Source organism: Coffea eugenioides, chromosome 5 (genome assembly GCF_003713205.1).
Source record: "Coffea eugenioides isolate CCC68of chromosome 5, Ceug_1.0, whole genome shotgun sequence".
NCBI lineage: Eukaryota > Viridiplantae > Streptophyta > Magnoliopsida > Gentianales > Rubiaceae > Coffea > Coffea eugenioides.
This window is the reverse complement of record NC_040039.1, coordinates 42,295,939-42,319,528: the sequence shown is the minus strand read 5'-3', so window position 1 is coordinate 42,319,528 and position 23,590 is coordinate 42,295,939. Positions and strand designations below refer to the sequence as shown.

Genomic DNA, 23,590 nt, shown 5'->3' with positions numbered 1-23,590 from the left:
ATGCCTGATTTTGTGTCCTGCTGGAACTGATTGGTGCTCATGGTTAAAACTCTAGTTTCTTGCTGGAGTTGAGCCATATTTGTGGTCAATGACCTGGTCTCCTGCTGGAACTGTCTAGTCTCTTGCTGGATCTGGGCGGTAGTCGTAGCCAGACTCTTTACAATATCCTCCAAGGAACTCCCTGTGTTGGAGGATGATGGTTGTGATTTCGGTTGCCATGGTTGCTGAAATCCTGGTGGACGATGCGGAAATGAATTTTGTTGCCTGTTCCCATAGCTGAAATTGGGATGATCTCTCCAACCCGGATTGTACGTGTTGGAGTATGGATCATACTGCCTACGAGGCGCGGGCACGCCTCCAGCCATGTTCACCTGCTCCGCCCCGTCCTCTTGCAAAATGGGGCACGTGTCCGTGCAGTGGTCCATGCTAGTACAGATCCCACATACTTTCGCTCTCGGCGTGTCTCTCATGGCTAATTGCCTAACAACCGATGTCAATTCTGACATTTGCTGTTGTAGGGATGAAATCTCTACCTCGTTGACTTTACGGGGAGGGTTGCTCTCACGGAAGCCAAATTGCTGGGAGTTCTCTGCCATGGCCTCGATGAGCTCCCACGCTTCCCTCGGTGTCTTGTTCGCTAGTGCTCCCCCACTCGCAGCATCAATGATACTCCTATCTGTTGGTTGGAGCCCTTCATAGAAGTACTGGATTAACAGTTGTTCACTAATTTGATGCTGCGGGCATCTAGTGCACAGCTTGTTAAACCTGTCCCAGTATTCATACAAGGACTCACCGGGATATTGTTTAATACCGCAGATTTCCTTCCTCAAACTCGCAGCCCGGGATGCAGGGAAAAATTTTTCTAAGAATTTCTTTTTCAGCTGCGCCCATGTGGTAATACTACCTGCTGGTAGGTAGTACAGCCAATCTTTAGCTGCATCTTTGAGAGAAAACGGGAAGGCTCTCAGTCTAATTTGCTCTTCAGTGACCCCAGGAGGTTTCATGTTAGAGCAAACTACCTCGAACTCCTTGACATGTTTGTGGGGTTCTTCGCCAGAGAGACCATGGAAAGAAGGTAGGAGGTGAATCAACCCCGACTTCAGTTCAAAAGCAGTATTCTCAGCCAAAGTGGGGAATGTGATGCATAAGGGCTGGTGAGTCAGCTCCGGGGCAGCCAGCTCCCTCAATGTTTGGTTGTTGGCCATGCGTACTTCGTCTTCCGCTGACTCGTTTGCAGCAAATAAGTGCCCTTGTTTTCGTCTCTTGGTCTCTTGCCTCCGCTTACGCGCCGCCTTCTCAACCTCTGCGTCGTATATCAATTCACCTGTGCGAGAAGAACGGGGCATAAACTAGCAAAAGTATCAAGAAGAATAAAATAAAATAAAATAAAAACTGAATTTGAAAAGAAACAAATAATCCAAATGCCAACTCCCCGGCAACGGCGCCAAAAATTGACAGGTGCCGAACCTGTGCAATAATAATTACTAAAAAGTCCTAATTACCACCTCAATTAAATAATTATAAAACGAATCCAAGTACTGGAGCAGGGACCCTAGGTGTGCAATGGGTTACTTGATTCACCCTGTTCCCGAAGAGTTTGCTTGATCCGATATACCGGATTCGTCTATAAAAATACTAATTTTGCGTACAATGGCAAGTAGGGTCGATTCCACAGGGAGCAGGTAGGAAATTATTTCTTTCCAAATCAGCAGAGCAAAATTGGGGGATTTTCAATGGGAGAGGAATAAATAAAATAAAAGTAAAATAAAAACAAAGCGAACTAAATTCAAAACCAACTCACAAAGCACAAGTCACTAAAAAAATAGCAATTAATAAGATTCCACCCAAAGGATCAACTGCTCAGGCACGGTCCAATTAAATGATCACCGATGCAAAGATATTTCCTCCATTTATCATTAGGTTGGTTATAGCTATCAATAAGCTCTGACAACCAGTTCTTCCTTACCTTTTCGACAGTCAAGGTACGACCATTGACTGCTTCCCTAACCAGATAACAACCCTAGGTACGACCGTAGGAATTTAATTACCCAATTGCATTAAAGCTAGAAGAACCCAACCCTAACCAATAAACACGCTAAGAGGGTTTATTTAAATTAGATCTTGCGTTTCCCCATTATAAAGCCAATTATGGTGGTCGCCACGGGGTGTCAATTAAATGAACAATTACGGATTCTATTTAATTAACGTGGCAGTAGGCTATTAAATTAAATCAAATACCCGGCCGTTGATATTCAATTAATAAAATACCCATGAACAATTAATTCAGGAAACGCACGAATAATAACGAATTGGAAGAAATAATGAAAGCTTGATTAGATCTCACAGGTTTTATGGACCGCGCCCTCGCGTCACCCTTTGGGTAGAGGAGGAAATTAGCCGCTCCTCATCGTTTCAATCCCGCGTGGTTTAGTTGAATACATTAAATTGATTTCCGAAGAATTAGAGAAGCACAGGAGAAAACCCACGGAATTTAGAAAAGTCAAAAGCAAAAAGTGAAGAAAGGTCTCCGTTGTGCAGAGCCCAGATGCAATCCGCAGAAATCTTTTATGTCTGGCCACCAGCCGCTAGCCGCAGGCGAACGAAAGTAAAAGAAAGAAAACAGAGACAAAGCGGCTGACAAGGAGCAGAAAATGAAAATTAAAGCTAAGCCTAAAAGTTGATGATCCATCTTGCTTTGTCCTTTTTCTCTTTATAGCCGCCGCAATTCCAAGGAGTCCAAAAGCCAAGAAACGTCTGGTGAAAATCAATCTGCAAAAGCCATTTCCCCCTTTGAGTTTTGATCCCATGCGCCTGGTCCACATGGACCACGGTCCGTCTTTCGGTTTCGTCCACCTTTCAAGGCGTGGTCACGCTCTGGGACGACAAGTCTTCTGGAAATTTTTCCCCGCGATATCTTTTTAATGCTAACCACCTACAATTCACGCAAATGTCAAATATGAGAGAAATCCCCTTTCTTAGCACCATGAATAGCCAAAATTAGGACAAGATGACAGTGCAAAACGTGCCAAATAACGGCTCTATCAATAACCCTAGTTTCCCTCAATAAGAAAAATAGTTCGGTTATAAAGGGGTTTCAGGGTAGGCTTGTACAGGAGATATAACCAAGGGTGTTTGCTTATAATTAACCAAGAATATTGTGTTACATAAACTGCGGAACGGTTAGATTTTGTACATAGTCATACCATAAACCAGAAATATTGTTCTGCAATTGTTCCAAAATTTACATAATTTTAGTGTCCATTTGACATGAACTTTAACAAAATGCCAAGAAATTGGAAAGAAATTGGCAATTTTGGCCATGGGTTACTGAGCTAATTTCTCCTCATGTTGAACCTGAATCTCAAAGTTCTTTCTATGCAAACTGATTTTAAGAAGCTTGAAATGCTAAGCATGTTATCTCATCAGGCCGGACAACTAAATTAAGATTTTGAATAGATTAAGTAACCAATGGAGCACTTTACCCTAGTTTTAGATATCAACTTCATGTTTCCAACACCCCCCCCACTCCCCCCTCCCCAACAAAAACAAAAAATGTTATGATTAAGTTCTCAAACCACTAGAACAAAGACTTACACAACATGTTAATTAAAATTTTCTTAAGTGATGATTTTCTTATGTGACTTAAAACATCCCAAAGGATTTGTCTCGTAACATTTAGAATTGTGTCCGTAATAGACCTGATAGATCATATTTTGTTGCTAAATTAATAATTATTTTTCCTTTGATTTTAGCCAAATATTATTTTAATTGATAGATTCTACTTATATTTGGTTAATAGTGCCAATTGTAGGACGGTGGAGCAAAAAGAAATAAAAGATGTGATTTTTCAAGAGTTTTCCAATTCAAAATAGAGTCTACGTAGATTATTGGCGGAAGATTAGGAGGAAGTTTATTTGGTTTCAAAAAACTAAAAATTAGGAAAATGACAGGATGGCCGGCCCGTGTGATTAATACTCGAAGGAGTTAGCAGCGTGAGTGACTCTTGGGTGGGCGCCAAAAATTGACAGGTTGTCAGCCTGTGCAATAATAAAAACCTGCTCAACTAAAATTAATTTCTATAGATAGTGGTAAGCAGGGTCGAATCCACAGGGACTGGGTGTAACTGTTTCTTTTCAAATTCACAGTAACAAAGGGGGTATTTTTGTGCAGAAGGTGGCGATCTAAGAAATTTAAATAAAATCTAAGAAGCTACTAAAAATTAAATAACAATTTACTAAAATCAAATGAATAATAATTAAGGTTCTAGCCAAGAAATAACTTCAGCAATGGTTCACGTAATTGATCATCGATATAAAAGCAATTCCAATTATTTACTAATAAATAGGTTATAACTGTCAAACAAGTAATGACAGCCAACCCCTCCTTATTGTGTCGGTGACTAAGGTATGTCCGTTAATCACTGCTCCAATTGAGAAATAATCCTAGGTACGCCCGTAAGATTTAATTCCCCAATTGCCTTACGTATTAGAGGAACCCTATTCTAACCAAATAACACATTACCAGGGTTATTTTAGATTAGCCCGCGTATTCCCCTGACACAAACCTAATCATACCAGTTGTCACTATTTTGAGGCAATCAAACAATTACGGATTTAATGTCCCAATTGATAATAGATTATTCAATTAACTAATTATCCGGATCCAAGACAATTAATTAATTAATTAATCATAAGTACTGCAATCAAGGAATATACGAATATCAATAAATAAAAGAAAAAGAATAAATTAAATCGATCTCACAATTTTTAGGCGAACCAAGGCCTCCGATGTTCCTTGACTAGAGTAAGAAAATTAGTTCATCCTTGATGAACAAAGCCCACAGGAAATTGTAAAGAAAGCCGCGGCCATTGTCCCTTGAAATTGGGAAAATTCAATTCGTCCGTACAAAGAAAGAATAACACGTTTCCAGAGAATGACTAAATTGATTAGCCCTTGTCCTGACAAATGGAGGAAAGCTACTACGAAAGCAAGAAAGGAAGAATCAAAGTTCTTCCATTTGATCTTGACATGCGTAAGAATCAAAAGCAAAAAGAGATCCTAAGGGAAAAGTCAACAAAAGCTCAAGGCTCCCTACTCCTCTGCCATCCCTGGTTTTTATCTAATGCTTTCTCTTATTCTCTTGTGCGGTGGCCCACACCAGGAAAAAACGAGGACTTCGGCCCACTTGCCCAAAAAAGGGCCTGCGTCTCTTTTGTTTCCAAAAATGCCCCCTGTATGCCTGCCATTTGAATTCTTTTCCAATGACTGTTAAATTGGCTTTGGTTGTGATATTTTCGTTCTACTCCTTAAAATAAATGCAAATTACAAAAAGTGAGTAGAATCGAATAATTAATCCATATCAAGTCAGGTAATAGGAGAAATGAATAATAAAATAAATGATAAAATTGCAACCTATCAATTCCCCCCACACCTAAACTATGCTTGCCCTCAAGCATGAGAACAGCAAACAAGTACCAATATTTGATAATGGTCATTGCTCCATCTACCATATTGCTAAGATACCAAGAAAAACATAGATCAAGCATCAGTGATCAATACCCAAGAAACATCACCCCGGTTAGCTTCTAAACCACAAACTCCTTCAATTCTAGGTTAACTAATCTAAGAAAAAGAAATGACACACAACATTTATTAGCAAATGGTCCAGTTATTAATCAAAATCTCAACATTAAATCCATAAATCGGCAAGCTGATTTTTATCACACACTAACACAACTTTCACTTCTTTTTTTTCGTTATTTATTTATTTTTGTCTTTTTTTTTCAATAGCACAAAGGACTTAGTCTCTAACCATCGAAACCTTTTGACGCGAACTCCAACATTTGCTAGATGAAGGAGCCCGGTTACTTAGCTCCTATCGCTATACGACCACTTACTCGTAGAAATTACTACCTTTTGACGCGAGAATCGACACTTTTAGTGAAGACCCCCGGTTACTCGGTAGTAACTAATAGCGGAGTACAGTCAACCTTATTTACAGCCACATAGCACAATAACGCAAAATAACACCGTTAAAAATAAGAATAGGAGCAGCTAGCCTCATTATTGCCCAACATGGAGTATTAGAGTCAATATTGGACCAATTCACATGAAAATGCCAACAATCATTCTCTCTGCCTAGAAAAGTTAACAAAGAAATCAAAAGAATTAAGCAATCACCGATATTCACCAAAAAAATGTTTTTGGATTCAACCACATTAACTTGATACATTTTATTAATAAAACTTGGCAACAGTGAAGTTAGAGGCAACAAACCAACATCAAACTTTGGCAGTCATAGGAGAGCTAGACAGGTGAATGACAAAAAAGTAACGAAAACTAGACAAATGCCAAACTAAAAATAAAGGAAAAACAGCTAAAAACTAAAAACTACTAAAAACTAGAACTACAACTGATCCCCCCCAACACCTAAACAATACATTGCCCTCAATGTGACAAATTAACATCAAAAGTAGGGGAGAAGGTAACAAAACTTCCCTGAAGTGGGGTCAAAGTGAAGGGTGGTACCCAAAATGAGGCATAAGACCCGCATGCTGCATGAATGCTGCCAAATTCTCCACCCGTCAATTTGTTTGACAGGTGGTGATGGCGGACAGCGTCCGTAGTAGTGGCAGCGGCGAGCTGGAGCTTGGGTGAGCTGTGCGACGGAGAAGGAGAAGACCGCAGAGTCTGCGCGCGGCTGCGAGCGTTGCCTAGACGGAAGAGCTGCTGACTAGGCTTGGAGGAGAGCTGGTGGTGGAGTGGTCATGCGGCCGTGAGCAGGGGCGAGACGCGCGAGGGAGCTGCGTTGCTGGATGGCTCGCCGTGCGCGAGGTTGGACGGGGGAGTTGGCGGCTTGGGCGGCAATCGGAGAGAGAGAGATTCGGAGGGAGAAGGAGAATCGGCGCACGGCAGTGGCATCGAGCAGCGGGCGGCGTGCGAGCTTCAAGTGACATAGAAGGAACAGGGGAGAAGGAAGAAAGAAAGAAGAAAGAAGAAAAAGAAAGAAATAAAGAAAAAGAAAGAAAAGAAAGAAAGAGAGGAAAATGAGGAAAAAAAAAGAAATTGGATTTCTTTTTTTTTTTTGTTTTTTTTCAATTAAAAATATTTTTTTTGAATATTATTATTATTACAAAACTCATTTTCGAAATTCAAAATTAGAGACTAACACGAAATCAATAACCGCCCTCGAGTTTTTTTTTTTTTGAATACTTACCTTTCCCGCGAACGTAACGTGGGCACGTCAAGAGGGCAGGAACCCTTCTGTCCATGAGCTTTCCCTATGACTTGACGCGGGCGCGTCATGACAGAAGGATACCTACAAATCACCAAAAAAGAAAATTTAAAACCTGAAATCAATCAAACTCAAGGAAAATATATTTAAACTATCACACAAAATCAAACAAACAATTAAAAGAGATTGGGTTGCCTCCCAATAAGCGCCTTTCTTTAATGTCTTTGGCTAGATATTATCATATTTTGTTCATGGAGGATAAAATCTTGTGGCTCGTCTTAATGTTTCTTCCTCTATATAGTCCTGATAGCCCTCGTAAATTGAGTAATCCTTGGGCACATGAGCTACGGGCTTCCATGGACTAGTAAATGGCGCCAAACAAGTGAACGATAATTTGCATTCTCCATTCACTCCCTCCTCACGTGCATTTATTGGTCCAAGATATCTTGTCATCGCTACTCTTAATTTATTCCTGTCATGAAATTCAAAATTTTTTGATATAATAAAGTCAATTTCAGTAACAGGAATTAAAGAATAATAATCAGGAGAATATTGATTAAGGACTGGAGGAGATGTCACCGCATTTGGAGATTGTTCACTGGATTCATTCACCTGGATGAGTTGATACTGGGACCTCATTTCTTGCACTTTAGCTTTCTTTTCAACTGCATCTTTAGATCCGTTTCCTTGAAACTCTTGCAGTTCCATGTCATTTGGCCAGATAATTGCACTCACATCTTCTTCAAGGTCGATATTGGTTTGTGAGGGCAATTCTTCAAGGTGAGAAGCTAATCGCATTATCCCGGATGTCAATAGTTGCACTTGATTCGCCATCGCTTGTGTCTCCTGCTAAATTCGATATGCATTAGCAGCTAGTAATTCAATCATTTCTTCAAGAGACATACCTAACACGGATGATGGTTGTTGAGAGTCTTGCTGTTGAAAATCCATTGGCCCGGTCGCATAATTAAAATTAAAATTTGCCCACCATCCTTGATCATACCTGTTTGAGTAAGGGTTATACCACGTTTGATATTGAGGTGAAAAATCTCCAAAAGTATCGATTGGAGCACTTAGGTCATCTTGAAATGCGGGGCATGTGTCAGTTGAATAACCTGAGGCAAAATAAATTTCACAATTTGCAACAGCCCATTGATCATTAGGAAAAACACGAGTCTCATAATCCCATTCAGGAATAAAATCCAGTCTATCATCAACATACGAAATGTTAGCAGACATAAGGTGGCGATCTAAGAAATTCAAATAAAATCCAAGAAGCTACCAAAAATTAAATAACAATTTACTAAAATCAAATGAATAATAATTAAGGTTCTAGCCAAGAATTAACTTCAGCAATGGTTCATCTAATTGATCATCGATACAAAAGCAATTCCAATTATTTACTAATAAATAGGTTATAACTGTCAAACAAGCAATGACAGCCAACCCCTCCTTACTGTGTCGGTGACTAAGGTACGCTCGTTAATCACTGCTCCAATTGAGAAATAATTCTAGGTACGCCAGTAAGATTTAATTCCCTAATTGCCTTACATATTAGAGGAGCTCTATTCTAACCAAATAACACACTACCAGGGTTATTTTAGATTAGCCTGCATATTCCCCTGACACAAACCTAATCATGCCAGTTGTCACTATTTTGAGGCACTCAAATAATTACGGATTTAATGTTCCAATTGATAATAGATTATTCAATTAACTAATTATCCGGATCCAAGACAATCAATTAATTAAATAATCAAAAGTACTGCAATCAAGGAATATGCGAATATCAATAAATAAAAGGAAAAGAATAAATTAAATCGATCTCACAATTTTTAGGCGAACCAAGGCCTCCGATGTTCCTTGACTAGAGTAAGGAAATTAGTTCATCCTTGATGAACAAAGCCCACAGGAAATTGTAAAGAAAGCCGCGGCCATTGTCCCTTGAAATTGGGGAAATTCAATTCGTCCATACAAAAGAAAGAATAACACGTTTCCAGAGAATGACTAAATTGATTAGCCCTTGTCCTGACAAATGGAGGAAAGCTACTACGAAAGCAAGAAAGGAAGAATCAAAGTTCTTCCATTTGATCTTGACATGTGTAAGAATCAAAAGCAAAAAGAGATCCTAAGGGAAAAGTCAACAAAAGCTCAAGGTTCCCTACTCCTCTGCCATCCCTGGTTTTTATCTAATGCTTTCTCTTATTCTCTTGTGCGGCGGCCCACACCAAGAAAAAATGAGGACTTCGGCCCACTTGCCCAAAAAAGGGCCTGCGTCTCTTTTGTTCCCAAAAATGCCCCCTGTATGCCTGCCATTTGAATTCTTTCCCAATGACTGTTAAATTGGCCTTAGTTGTGGTATTTTCGTTCTACTCCCTGAAATAAATGTAAATTACAAAAAGTGAGTAGAATAGAATAATTAATCCACATCAAGTCAGGTAAAAGGAAAAATAAATGATAAAATTGTAACCTATTAGCCTGGCCGCACAAGGGACAGGAGGTATCAGCTTTTCTTTATGCTGTTTCTTGCCGAAAAGAGTGGAGGCAATTCCTTCAATTTTGGGGTGGAATCAACGTGAAAAAGGATTTGCACTTTCCTAAGTCTTTGATTTTGTTTTGGTTTCTAAAAGACAATTAAGGAGAAACCAACGAGGCAAGCCGCCGTTGTTGACTATTGGCTTTTGGCTTTTTACTTTGGAAAAACACAATTGGAGAGAAAAAGGAGGCTCTCTCGCATGTCACGAATTGGTGACCATTGTAAGTTTCGAATAGCTTGTTCTCCATCAATGGAGAACTAGCTTCTTAATTCTAGTCAAGGGGGCAACTGACAAATTGGTTCGACAATTACTGTAAGATCTAAACCGCTTTTAATTATTTCTTTCATTTATTGGTATTTATATGATTCCTGCTTTTAATTGTTATAGCTCTTGTATATGATTGATTAGTGCGCAATAATTAATTATTCATATAGGCTATTTTGCTAAATAGGAGTAATTAAATCCGTAATTATTCGTTATCTCTATCCCAGTAGCAACTGGCGTAATTGATTTTATGTCAGGAAAACATACGATCTAAGTTAAACAAACCCTTGTAGCGTGTTTGTTAGTTAGGATTGAGCATTTCTAATTCTTAATGCAATCTAGAAATTAAATCCTACGGTGGTACCTAGGGTTATTTTTGAGTTAGAGAAATAATTAACAGTTGTACCTTAACTACCGAGAAATTAAGGAAGGGTTGGTTGTTTATCGCGTACATGACAACTATAACCAATCTATTAATAAATGTAGAATTATCTGTGAATCGATGATCAGTGCATGAACCATTTTTGAAGTGTACCCTTGGCTAGAATTTCCCCGATTGTTTCTTCCAATTAATTATTTTTTACATTTAATTTATTTAGTTAGCAATTCATAAGCATTTAATCCTAAAACCCCCCATACTTCGAACTCTAAAGGAAACGAATTATCCCCAATTCCTGTGGATTCGACCCTACTCACCGCTATATACAAAATCTGTATTTCTCTTAAGTAGATAATTATTATTACACAGGTTCGGCACCTGTCAATTTTTGGCACCGCTGCCGGGGACTGGTGCCTGATTAATTTTTTTTTTGTTCATCTTGTTTTCATTTTTTTAATTTTTTTTAATTTTTTTAATATATAGTTTATGGCTGCTAACATTCTGTATTTTGATGATAGACTGGATTTTATTTCTAGAAGGGGTTATGAGACTCATACTTTTTCTAATGATCAATGGGTTGTTGCAAATTGTGGAACTTATTTTGCCTCAAATCATTCAACCGACATATGCCCTGCATTTCAAGATGGTCTAAGTGCTCCAATAGATACTTTTGAAAATTTTTCACTTCAATATCAAACGTGGTATGACCCTTATTCAAACAGGTATGAGCGAGGATGGTGAGATGATTCCAATTTTAATTATGAACAAAGGCCAATAAATTTTCAACAACTAGAGTCTCAAGAACAGTCATCCATGTCAGGTATGTCTCTTGAAGAAATAGTTGAATTAATAGCTACTAACACATATCAAATTCAACAGGAGACACATCTACTTCAACAGGAGACAATGAATTTTTATTAGGAGACACAAGCGAGCATGCGTAACCTGGCAGATCAAATGGATCAATTGACATTTAGGATAACACAATTGACTTCTCGAATAAGTGAAGAATTGCCCTCAGCGACTATTATCGACCATGAAGAAGATGAGGGTATAATTATCTTGACAAGTGACATGAAACTGCAAGAGTTTCAAGAAGAAGAATCTAAAGATGCAGTTGAAAAGGGGATTGAAGTACAAGAAATGGAACCCCAATATCAAAATGTTCAAGTGGACGAATTCAGTGGACAATCTCCAAATGCGGTGATATCTTCTCCATTTCTTCATCAATATTCTCCTGATTCTTATTTTTCAATTTTTGTTAGTGAGATTGAGTTTATTATACTAGACGATTTTGAGTTTCATAACAGGAATAAGTTAAGAGTCACGATGGCAAAATATCTCGAACCAGTAAGTGCTTGTGATGGAGGAGTGAGTGAAGACTTAAGATCATTACTTGTTTGTTTGGTGCCATCTACTAGTCCATGGAAGACCGTAGCTCGTGTGTTCAAGAATTACTCTATTTTCGAGGGCTATCAGGATTACATAGAAGATGAAACACTGAAACGAGCTACACGATTTTATCCTCCGTGAATAAATATGGTAATGTTTAGCCAAAGACATTAAAAAAAGGCGCTGTTTGGGAGGTAACCCAAGGCCTTTATTTTAGTTTTCTTATGTTTTCAGAGTTTTTGTTAAATGTTAGTTGCATTTAATGATTTGTTACTTTTGTGGCAGGAAACTGGCAGTTAGACGTGTCCACGCTAGGTGGTCACGCCTAAGGAAGGAAGTTTTAATTTGACGGACAGAAGACTACCCAACAGTTAGGCGTGCCCACGCCAGATGGTCATGCTTAAGGAAAGCAATTTTCGTCGGCGGTCAGAAGACTCTATAGTAATTAGACGTGTCTACACCTGGTGGTCACGCTTAAGGAACTCAATTTTCAAAAATTGGTCAGAAGACTCTCTAGTAGTTAGGCGTGCCCACGCCAAGTGGTCACGCTTAAGGATCTTAATTTCCGTGGGGTGGTCAGAAGATTCAAGGGCAGTTAGGCGTGCCCACGTTTAACGCAGTGGTTTAAAAAAAAATTCCTTTCTTTTCTTTTTCTTTCTTTCTTTCTCTCTTTTCTTCTTCTCTCCCTTTCCTTTTTATTCCTTTCTTTTTTTTTTCCAGTTGCAAGACCGCAACCAAAGGACTTCAAATTCCACTACCACCGTTGCACTGTTCAATGTGGATCGTCAGTTCCTGATTATCATTGCTCATCGCGCATAATTCTTCCTCATTTATCGTAAGCCACCTGACATCCTTAGCTGCCGATCATAGCCTTCATCGTCATCAGTTTTGCCATTGAGCTCTACATGTCTTTTGCTTCTCACCTAGAGTTGTGTCACAACCCCCCTTTGATGATCAGGAAAGTTTCGTTGTCCTTTTTTGTTTTGAATTTTATTCTTTATTGCTTACATTAGGGACAATGTAAGATTTAGGTGTGGGGGGGTAGTATATTGGTATTTTATTGAAAATGTGCAAGTGTAGGTATTTTTGTTGAAATTTTTTGTTTGACTTAGTCGAATTTTATCCAATTTTTGCCTATCTTTGTGCATATTTGTGATTGTTCCTATTTAACGATGGTTAGATATCTCAAATTTTTCTATTGCTAAAATTTTACACTCTAAGGTGTTAAATATGACATGGTTGAGTTTAAGGGTATCTTTTTGGTGAATATTTGAGATTTTGTGACTTTTGCACTTTTTGGTTAACTTCTCTAAGTATTGTAAATATTTGTCTAGCATTTTTTTATGCAAATTGGTTCAACTATTAATCTTAGTTCTCCATGTTTAGGAAACGAAGTGGGTTTGTGTGGTATTTAATTTTATTTTTGTTGCTTATTTATGAATAATATTAGGTTATACTCCGCTAGTATCGTTGCCTAGTAACCAGGAGTCTTCACCACAAGTGTCGACTTTCGTGTCAAAAAGCGACGATAGCTATGAGTATGTGGTTTTTAAATGATGATGGCTGAGTAATCGGGCTCCTTCATTTGGCTAATATCGGAGTTCGCGTCAAAACGCTTGAATGGCTAAAAACTAAGCATTCCCCCTGAAAAAAAAAATCAATCAAGTGTGGGGATAATTTAGAAAAAAATGTGTTAATAGTGAAAAATGTGAAAATGTGAATGAATTGCTAGTCTGCTGATCCATGAATTTTAATGTTGCGATTTTGCTTAATAGTCGAACCATTTGCTTATGGATGCTGGTTAAATATTTTATATTCTTAGATTAGTTAGTCAGAAATTGAAAGAGTCCTTGATCTTGAAAGCTAATTTGAGAGATATTTCTTGCAAATTGTCACTAATACTTGACATGTGTTTTAATTGTATCTCGGCAATAGAAGATTTGAATAATACCATTGTTTGAATTTGATTACTTGATTTGTGTTCTCATACTTGAGGACAAGCATTGTTTAGGTGTGGGGGAAATTGATAGATCATAATTTGTTGTTAAATTAATAATTATTTTTCCTTTGATTTTAGCCAAATATTATTTTAATTGATAGATTCTACTTATATTTGGTTAATGGTGCCAATTGTAGGAAGGTGGAGCAAAAAGAGATAAAAAGATGTGATTTTTCAAGAGTTTCCCAATTCAAAATGGAGTCTACGTAGATTATTGGTGGAAGATTAGGAGGAAGTTTATTTGGTTTCAAAAAACTAAAAATTAGGAAAATGATAGGATGGCCAGCCCGTGTGATTAATACTCGAAGGAGTCAGCAGCGTGAGTGACTCTTTGGTGGGCCTGGCCGCACAAGGGACAGGAGGCATCAGCTTTTCTTTATGCTGTTTCTAGCCGAAAAGAGAGGAGGCAATTCCTTCAATTTTGGGGTGGAATCAACGTGAAAAAGGATTTGCACTTTCCTAAGTCTTTGATTTTGTTTTGGTTTCTAAAAGACAATTAGGGAGAAACCAATGAGGCTAGCCGCCGTTGTTAACTATTGGCTTTTGGCTTTTTACTTTGGAAAAACACAATTGGAGAGAAAAAGGAGGCTCTCTCATATGTCACGGATTGGTGACAATTGTAAGTTTCGAATAGCTTGTTCTCCATCAATGGAGAACTAGCTTTTTAATTCTAGTCAAGGGGGCAACTGACGAATTGGTTCGGCAATTACTATGAGATCTAAATCGCTTTTAATTATTTCTTTCATTTATTGGTATTTATATGATTCCTGCTTTTAATTGTTATAGCTCTTGTGTATGATTGATTAGTGCGCAATAATTAATTATTCATATAGGCTATTTTGCTAAATAGGGGTAATTGAATCCGTAATTGTTCGTTATCTCTATCCCAGTAGCAACTGGCGTAATTGGTTTTATGTCAGGGAAACATACGATCTAATTTAAACAAACCCTCGTAGCGTGTTTGTTAGTTAGGATTGCGCCTTTCTAATTCTTAATGTAATCTAGAAATTAAATCCTACGGTCGTACCGAGGGTTATTTTTGGGTTAGAGAAATAGTTAACGGTCGTACCTTAACTACCGAGAAATTAAGGAAGGGTTGGTTATTTATCGCGTGCATGACAACTATAACCAATCTATTAATAAATGTAGAATTATCTGTGAATCGATGATCAGTGCATGAACCATTTCTGAAGTGTACCCTTGGCTAGAGTTTTCCCGATTATTTCTTCCAATTAATTATTTTGGACATTTAATTTATTTAGTTAGCAATTCATAAGCATTTAATCCTAAAACCCCCCCATACTTCGAACTCTAGAGGAAACGAATTATCCCCAATCCCTGTGGATTCGATCCTACTCACCGCTATATACAAAATCTGTATTTCTCTTGAGTAGGTAATTATTATTGCATAGGTTCGGCACCTGTCAAGACCACAAAGCAATGAAGGCTTTCAGATAAATTATTAGTATAGGCAGTGTTGCCTCAACAAGAAAAACAGGTAAGAAAGGTGATGAATGTTGAGATTCTGAAGACAAGCTTCAAATGTCCAAATGTCTGAATGATACGTCTAACTGGCTATGAATGCAGACCATACATAAGTTAATAACAATAAGGCTCAAAAAAATACCAATAAAGAGAAAAAGAATGTTCCATGCCCCCTGTCCCTCCCAATATCAAACGTGTTATCTTGTTTTTTTTTTCTCTTTATCCATTACTATTACTATTACTATCACTATATTAAAAGTATGACGAGATTTGGCATTATGAGTTGTAAGCACTTTTTTAATCTTAATTTATGCTGTTTCCATATTACCCCAAGTTATTGTATTTTAATTGTGGTAATAATTAAAATATGAATCATTCCAAATGAATATATCTCAATAATAATGGTAATTAAAATGAAAAACTCCCTATTAAAACTATTTAGCGACCCTTACATTTCATCTCCAATTTTTATGTGCATCAAAGTTTCTTATTCGAAACATTTTCTTACTGAAAATAGTTTGACCAATTTCATTAACCACAATTTTAAGATTGTAAAAAAATATTAGTATAAAAAAGTAGACGCTCTTAGAACAAAAGAGAATAAGAAAAGAGTCTATATTCATTTGGAGAATCTTGATATGAATATCATGAGACAAGTACATAATTATGTGCCGTCTATCAGTATAAAGAAATACTAAAAGAAAAGCAAAAATAAAAGAATCCAACTATTTCTATCAATTGAAACTAAATAGCCATTTTAAGATAGTTAAGCTGTATAAATCATTTTGTTCTTGTCAACCACAATAACACTTAGAAAAAAGTCATTAATCCAAATTCAACAATGCACCGCATATTATTCAATTCAAATTCACGAAATTTTTTTGAAAAGTTCAACTGGAAAGATATAATGTAAAATGTTCAAGCGAAGTTGGATATGAGCACGATTCATATATTTTATTCTTAAATAATTAATTCATTCTAACTATACATTCTAACTATACAATTGCATTTCATTTGTCTTAGCAAGGGAAAATAATATTTAAAATATTGATACAAATTTTTTTATTTCTTAAAATTTGTTGATTTCATCAGAAACTTTACTTTGGGGTTTATTTTTTAGTAAGAAAAGGCACGTCTAGACTCTGGTTCGTAAACGAGCTTTCCAAAAAGGTAAAGAAAAGGGTGAGCGTGGTGAAAATAATTAGAATGACAAAATCTAACTAATCAATTTATTTATTCTAATACCCCTTTAGAAATTGATTTTACGATTTAAGTCTTTATTTTACTAATAATTATGAATTCTATTTACTAGGCTCACACTTGACATGTATGCATATATTTCCTATTTAGCAATATTTTTTGTACAATATTAAAAAAATAATATTATGATTTTATGGTAAAAATATTGCGAGCATACAACATCTTTGGTGAAAAATAACCGAATTAGGAATTATTTATCAAAGCTAAATCCATAATTTACCAAAAAGATCATCATAAATTAAAAAAGAAAACTAAAAATAAATTCAAAAATAATTGATCAAAGAGTTCATATTTAGATGGTCTTTGAAATAATAATTGGTTAACGAAAATATGACATGTTTTATTATCATGTAAACAATCAAATTTCACAAAAAAAAAAATATAAGACATGTTATATTTGGGTTAATATAATCACGTGCAAAGTACGTGAACTTTTACTAGTTTATTAAATGGATTGTTGATTGAATTCTTGGTGTTAATCTCAAAATTAAATTAAAGTCCTACTTCATTGACATAAGCAATTATATATAACGTGCAAGATTAATCAAAATAATTTGGCAGTATGGTGTGATTGACCCGGTTGCGAAATTAGTGCTGCTAGATGTATTAAAAGATTATTAAGAGCGTAATTAATGCTGTATTATTCAAACATTTGGACTAATGACTAAGGGTCTTGCAATGGAGTCGTTTTCTATATATATTTTTTAAATAATCCAAGAAATGTCCATTTACTATTTGTCCTTTCTTTTCTATATACTAGCAATCTGTGACCAGAGAAAGAGAAGAGCACTCGATTGTGAGGTTTTGCAGTTCTTATCTCCTTTTACATTTGAGCGTTGTCTCATCATCTCTAAATTGAGATCTCTGCTGGTTCTCTTATTAATCTTTGATTAGATGGCCTCCAGCACTAAAGTATTACTTGCATTTCTTCTGCTTTGGATTGGATGGTTTCTGTCCAATTTTTAATTTAATTAAAATCACATGGAGTTATGATATAGGTTTTTAAATCAGAAAAAATTAAATTAAATATTTAGCAAACCACAAGAAATTTTTGATATTTTACCCTTTTAATTTTGATTGAGATATGTGATTCCTCTGTTTTCTAGTGCATGAGCTGTGTGAAAATTGAAAGTTTAACAAACGCCAAACCATGACAAAACGTTTTTGCAATTGACTAAATTGTAAACAGCCCCAAACGTTTCAAGATTTTAATGATTAAAGGGAGCCCTTTTTGATTGGTTAGACAGCCGCAGGAATGCTGAATCGTGTATTTATCAAAATATGATTACAAGTAACCCATAATAATATTATCAATACATAACACTCCAGTACAATTAACAACCACCAAAATTATCAGAAGAAATACTAATAATTAATTCCAAGGTAATATGATCTAATCTTAAATAAGGGTACCTACTTCCTACTAGTTATCATAAAAGGGTCATAAACTGAAATTATAAAAATGAAACTTATAGTCCAAAGCATTAAAACTTCTATTTATTGGAAAACACCATACCTGAAATCGAATTGTACTCGTATAGTTTTTACAAATTATTGTGTTTGGATAGCACATTTTTTCATAAATACTATTTTATATGTATCACAATTATAATTCCCAATTAACTTGTTGTGCAGTGGGGTCGTTCTGATGACATGATTGCTAAGAGCGTAGTCAATGCTGTACCATTCCAACAGTTGGACTAATGGATAACGCAGTGCAGTGGGGTCTTTTTTTCTTTCAATCATCCAAGAAGAATCCAATGACTATTTGTCATTTACTTTCTGGACACTAGCAATCAACGTACAGAAAAGAGGAGAGCACTTGTTTTTGAGGTTTTGCAGATCTTCTCGTCTCCTTTCATATTTGAGAACTGTTTTATCTCTTAAATTGAGATCGATACATTCCGGTTCCCTTGTTGATCTTCCTTTTATTAGATGGCCTCCACTAGTATCACTTGTATTTCTTCCACCTTGGATGATCTGCAAGCGCTGGAGAACGGTTATCCAGAATTTCCAAATTGGCCGCAGAAGTACCTGAGACGCAAGCTAAGACATCTGAGAACATTTCTTCTGTGTGCGAGAAAATACAGCAACGATGATGTGCAATTACCATTTGACAACAAAAAGAACCAGGCAAATAATCATCATGCAAGCCTAGAAGCTCTGGCAGTTCGGATTGGCGAAGCCATTCCCAAGTGGGCAAAGGAGATCCAATCTTCTTATCAGCCTTGGAAAGTGGTCCATCATTTAGAAAAAGACTTGGGATCCTTCGAACAAGAAATTTGCGAATGGTACGTCGTTTTCTTGGGTTCCTCGTCACGGCAGTCCAGTAATTCGGTCGTTCGAAAAGATGACCTTATGGAATTCATGGATTCTCTTCTGGAGAATCTAGTGAATTTTCGTCCAAAGAGTCGGCTGGCACATCAAGTTCGACTAATTAAAGCCCTTGAAGAGAAGCTGGCGTTCATGAAAAACTTCATCCGTTTTCTCACACTGCATGACGTTGAAAACACAGAATTGGGACCCTTGTTGGTTCACACTGAAGCTGTGGCTATCAATGCAGCAGGCCTCTCTTATAAGTTCCAGTTTAAGAAGGGTTTCGGATCTCCCGAGGATATCAAGGAAAGCATTTCGGAACTGCCGCAGAAGAGTTTTCCTGTTGAACCGCAAGTCCTTGAGACTTGTATGCAGGCCCTGATTGCTTCAAAATTATCAAGACAATCATACGGAGATACAGATGAGCACATATTGAGAGACTTCTACCATTCTCTCCTGTGTAATCTTTGGGAGATACTAAAGCATGGTACTTGTCCTGTGATTTTGCGTCAACTACAAATGTTTTACGAGGGGCTAGACTCCTTGAGAAACATTTTGAAGGAGAAGCCAAAGGAGTTCGATGAGAAAGTAAGAGATCCTACTCGAGTCGTGAAATGTTATGGAGGAGATTTTATTTCCCCACTCTCTCTGAATGCAATCAAAGACGCTATACAAGCCAAGGATATGGATATCGTGTGTTCTGAGTTATCCGAAATAATTAAGCTCATCGATGCAGTAATCACAGAGAAGTGTCCAGAATCATCATCATTCAATTTTCCTAAGACCAATGGACTGGGCTTTGTTGATTCCCTTCTAAAAAAGATGATGGATGTGACAAGTTCTGAGGCTGGCTCGATTGCTTTGATCGATCATCCAATTCAAAAAGTCCAGGAAGAACTTGTTTGTTTACGTTCTTTGCTGCGGAAAATTGTGGGCCTGCAAAATGAAGATGAGGAGGTCCAGGGAATTTGGAATCGTATTGTTGGGGTGGCATACAGGATAGAGTTTCTTATTGACTCCTTAATTACTGGAAATATCATAGATTCTTCTTCAATGTCCATTCATTCCATTTTAGAAGAAATGAACATCATTAAAGCTGCGGCCTTGAAGATTTGTGATAGCGAAAGACTTGGTGGAAAAGTTAAGGAAGTAACGAAGAGATTCAATCACATGCCACAAGAAGGAAGTAAGCCAATAGTCAATGATGTGGTGGTGGGATTCGAGGATGAGACAGCATCGATAATCAATGGACTCAGACATGGATCATGCCAAGTGAAAATTGTTTCCATTGTGGGTATGCCAGGACAAGGTAAGACAACTTTAGCCAGAAAAGTTTACAATAGTTCTTCAGTTACGTCCTATTTTCATAAGCGGGCTTGGTGTACTGTTTCTCAAGTATACCACAAGAGAAATCTGTTATTTGAAATTTTGACTTGCATTGAATCCAAGCTTCCTGAAGATGTTTTTAAGATGGGTGAAGAAGATCTGGCTCTTGAAGTCAAAAGACATTTGCTGAAAAATAGATATCTCATTGTTTTGGACGATGTATGGGACATTGATGCATGGAACGGATTGGAAGCCTCATTCCCTGATGATAGAAATGGAAGTAGAGTTATCTTGACAAGTCGGCTCCGTGGTGTTGCTCCGCAAGACAAACTCGACCATGAACCATATTCTCTTCGTCAACTCACTCCTAATGAGACCTGGGATTTGCTAAAATTGAAGTTATACCCTGGACAAGATTTGGCTCCTCCAGAACTATGCGAAATTCGACAACAAGTCGTGGAAATGTGTCAAGGACTACCTCTTACGGTTGTCATTCTTGCCGGAATTCTCTCAAGGATGGACCGATATGGTTGGAAAGAAGCTGTGGAAGGTTTAAGTTCAAGGAATGTTTCTAGTACAGAACAATGTACCGCTACATTGGAGCTGAGTTACAAACATTTACCTGATACTTTGAAGGCATGTTTTCTTTATTTTGGAGCCTTTCCAGAAGACCGTGAACACAATACCAAGAGGTTGATTTCTCTATGGGTCGCTGAAGGTTTTGTTCAAAAAACTCATCTCAAGAGATCAGAGGATGTGGGAAATGATTACCTGATGGAACTTATTAGCAGAAGCTTGGTCATAGTTTCGAAACCAAGATCCATTGATGGGGTCAAAGCTTGTCGCATTCACGATTTGTTATATGAGTTTTGTGTGACAAAAGCCAAAGAAGAAAAGCTTTTGCAGCAGGTACGTAGGTATGATGACTTCTCTGCTTTCACTGTGCCATGCTACCCACGCCGCTTATGCATTATTGATTCTAAGCTCGAGCACTTTGACAACTTGAGGTTATTTTCTCCTGCCATACGCAGTCTATTAGTATTCAGTCACGATGAAGACAGTATTAGTTTTGACCTCCGATTCATTTTTCACATCATCAAACTTGTTAGAGTGTTAGATTTGAGCCAAATTGGACTCGACCCCTTTCCTAGAGAGGTAGAACTGCTTGTTCACTTGCGCTACTTGGCGATTCTAGGTCGAGGTAAAATCAGTCTCCCATCATCAGTATGCAATCTCCCGAACTTGGAAACTTTGATTTGGCGAAATTCTTCAACTCATCGTTCAGTTTCACTACCAGATACCATATGGAACCTGAAGAAACTAAGGCATTTACAGCTAATTGATGAGGTCGATAAGCATTATTGTTTTTTTTTTCCCTAGAGACAATCTTGACAACTCGTCACAGTTGCGTGACTTAGATTTCTTGTCCTGTTTGTCTCTCGATCCTGAGGAAAACATCAGCAAGCTGTTGAGAAAGTTTCCAAATATCCGTAAGCTGAGATGCTCTGTCAATCTGAAGCCAGATGTTCAATATCATGTAGTAATGGATTGTCTAAGTCAGTTGGAATCACTCAGTCTGAGTTGCGTTATTTATGGAGGTGACCGATATCAGTTAGATTTCCAATTTCCTTTGACTATTAAAAAATTGACCCTATCTTATTTTCGCATGCCATGGAGCAAAATGGCAGCAATTGGAAATCTACCCAATCTTGAGGTGCTCAAATTACTCAAACAAGCCTTTGAGGGGGAAATATGGGAAATGGAAGTAGAGAAGTTCCCTAAAGTTTGTTTCTTGAAATTAGCTTCCTTGAACATTGCGAAGTGGACAGCCTCCTCCGAGTACGACGAGCAGGACTATTTTCCTGGTCTCCAGAAGTTAGTATTGGATCGCTGTGGAGCATTGCAGGAGATCCCTTCTTGTTTGAGAAATAGTTCTGCCCTTGAAATAATTGAGGTGTCAAAATGTCCCAACTGTACCAGTTCATTAGAAGAAATTCAGGAAGAGCAAAGAAGCAACGGAAATACCGATCTGAAGATCCTTATCTCATAATGGACGATTGATCTCCTCAAGTAAGTTTTGTAAGTCCTTTACTTGTGTACTGCTACGGGTTATGTGTATCTGTTTAGCATCAAGATCAAGTTGTTCTTTTTCTTAATTAGTTCTGGAAAGCTGCAAGTTTTTGGAGGAGATCCCTTCTTGTTAGGAAAAGCTATCAACTCTTGAAATACTTGAGGTGTCTAAATGTCCCAACCGTACCAGTTCATTGGAGGAAATTCAGGAAGAGCAATTAAGCAGGGGAAATACACTGATCTGAAGATCCTTATTTCATGATGGATGATTGATCTTTTCAAGTGTGTTTGGTTTGGTTGGGAAGCCACTTCATTCTACTTTTCTTTATTAACCCTTTACATCTGCACACATACTGGTTATGTTGTGTCTTGTTTTCTTTGCAAATTTCTTGTTATTCCTGTGGCCGAATCTTGTACTGGGACATATACGTACCCCAAATACTCTCTGGAAAGCAATTTTTCAATACTAGTACTCTGCTTCCACAACTGAGTTTGCAAATTTTCTAAGAACTTATTTGTCTTTATTGGTTTGAACTTTGAATTACAATAATATACTATTGGTAGTTAACGAAATAACTTTTGATACCAAGATTGATTGTTGTACAAAATGAAGGAAGAAACCCAACATTTAAAAAAAAAAAAAAAAACCCTTCTATCCATCCTTGACATTAAAGAGAAACCAAGTTAAGAGAGTTAATTAATTGTGCTAACTTCACTTGAGCTGTGACAGCCCCACCTTCCCCTAAGACGTACCAAAGGGGTTAGCGGACTGTCTGCCCAACTCTCGCCAGGACTAACGAGGCAGTTAAATGCCATCTAAAACGTTCCGAAAAATAAAAATGCGCTTAAACGATGCAAAAATCACAAAATAAAAAAAACGGAATCCGAAGCCGAACGTGAACAGTGACGGCCACGTCACCAATCCGGCCGGAGTCTGTACAACATTTATCCCAACATCAACAAACCACATGAACCATGAAACCAAACATGTACAAGCCAAAAACACATGAACATGTCCAAACACTTTTATATATATACATGTTTGCACATCTACAACTTAAAGGAACTTGTTTGATCAAAATACATTTGAGGTTTATACCCCATCGAGGAGCTATACAGAAGAATATGTAAACTAGCTCAACTCGGCCTCAAAATACAGTCTTCAAAAGTTATTCATTCCCTGTAAGGAAAACAAATATAACAAAGTGAGCTTTCGCCCAATGAGGTACCATTACCCACGTAATAAAGTTCAAATAAGCACAAAGCCACTTAATCCAAATGCATTCCATAGGTGAAGCGACTAACACCGTATAATAGTAAAATTATTA

General features: G+C 37.3%; 2 protein-coding genes across 2 annotated transcripts in view; both read left to right on the top strand.

Annotated features, from left to right (window-relative positions):
* LOC113769886 (putative late blight resistance protein homolog R1A-3) overlaps positions 1-22,394 on the top strand; it is a 79,935-nt gene extending 57,541 nt beyond the window's left edge. The window contains exon 2 of the mRNA XM_027314203.1: positions 22,353-22,394. The gene's annotated coding sequence lies outside the window, so the exon portion shown is untranslated. The remainder of the gene's footprint in view (positions 1-22,352) is intronic.
* LOC113771709 (putative late blight resistance protein homolog R1B-12) lies at positions 18,486-22,242 on the top strand. Its single transcript, XM_027316277.1, has 2 exons — positions 18,486-21,199; positions 21,573-22,242. Exons 1-2 carry the CDS (start codon positions 18,486-18,488, stop codon positions 22,240-22,242), a joined length of 3,384 nt encoding a protein of 1,127 aa, XP_027172078.1.
* Positions 22,395-23,590: the final 1,196 nt, after the last annotated feature.

What these genes read in the sequence shown, in the direction of transcription:
- LOC113771709 (XM_027316277.1), top strand. Translation starts at nt 18,486, where the DNA reads ATGGCCTCCACTAGTATCACTTGTATTTCTTCCACCTTGGATGATCTG. An exon ending in GAGCACTTTGACAACTTGAG is followed by an intron (nt 21,200 to 21,572) that starts GTTATTTTCTCC and finishes TTTTTTCCCTAG; the next exon opens with AGACAATCTTGACAACTCGT.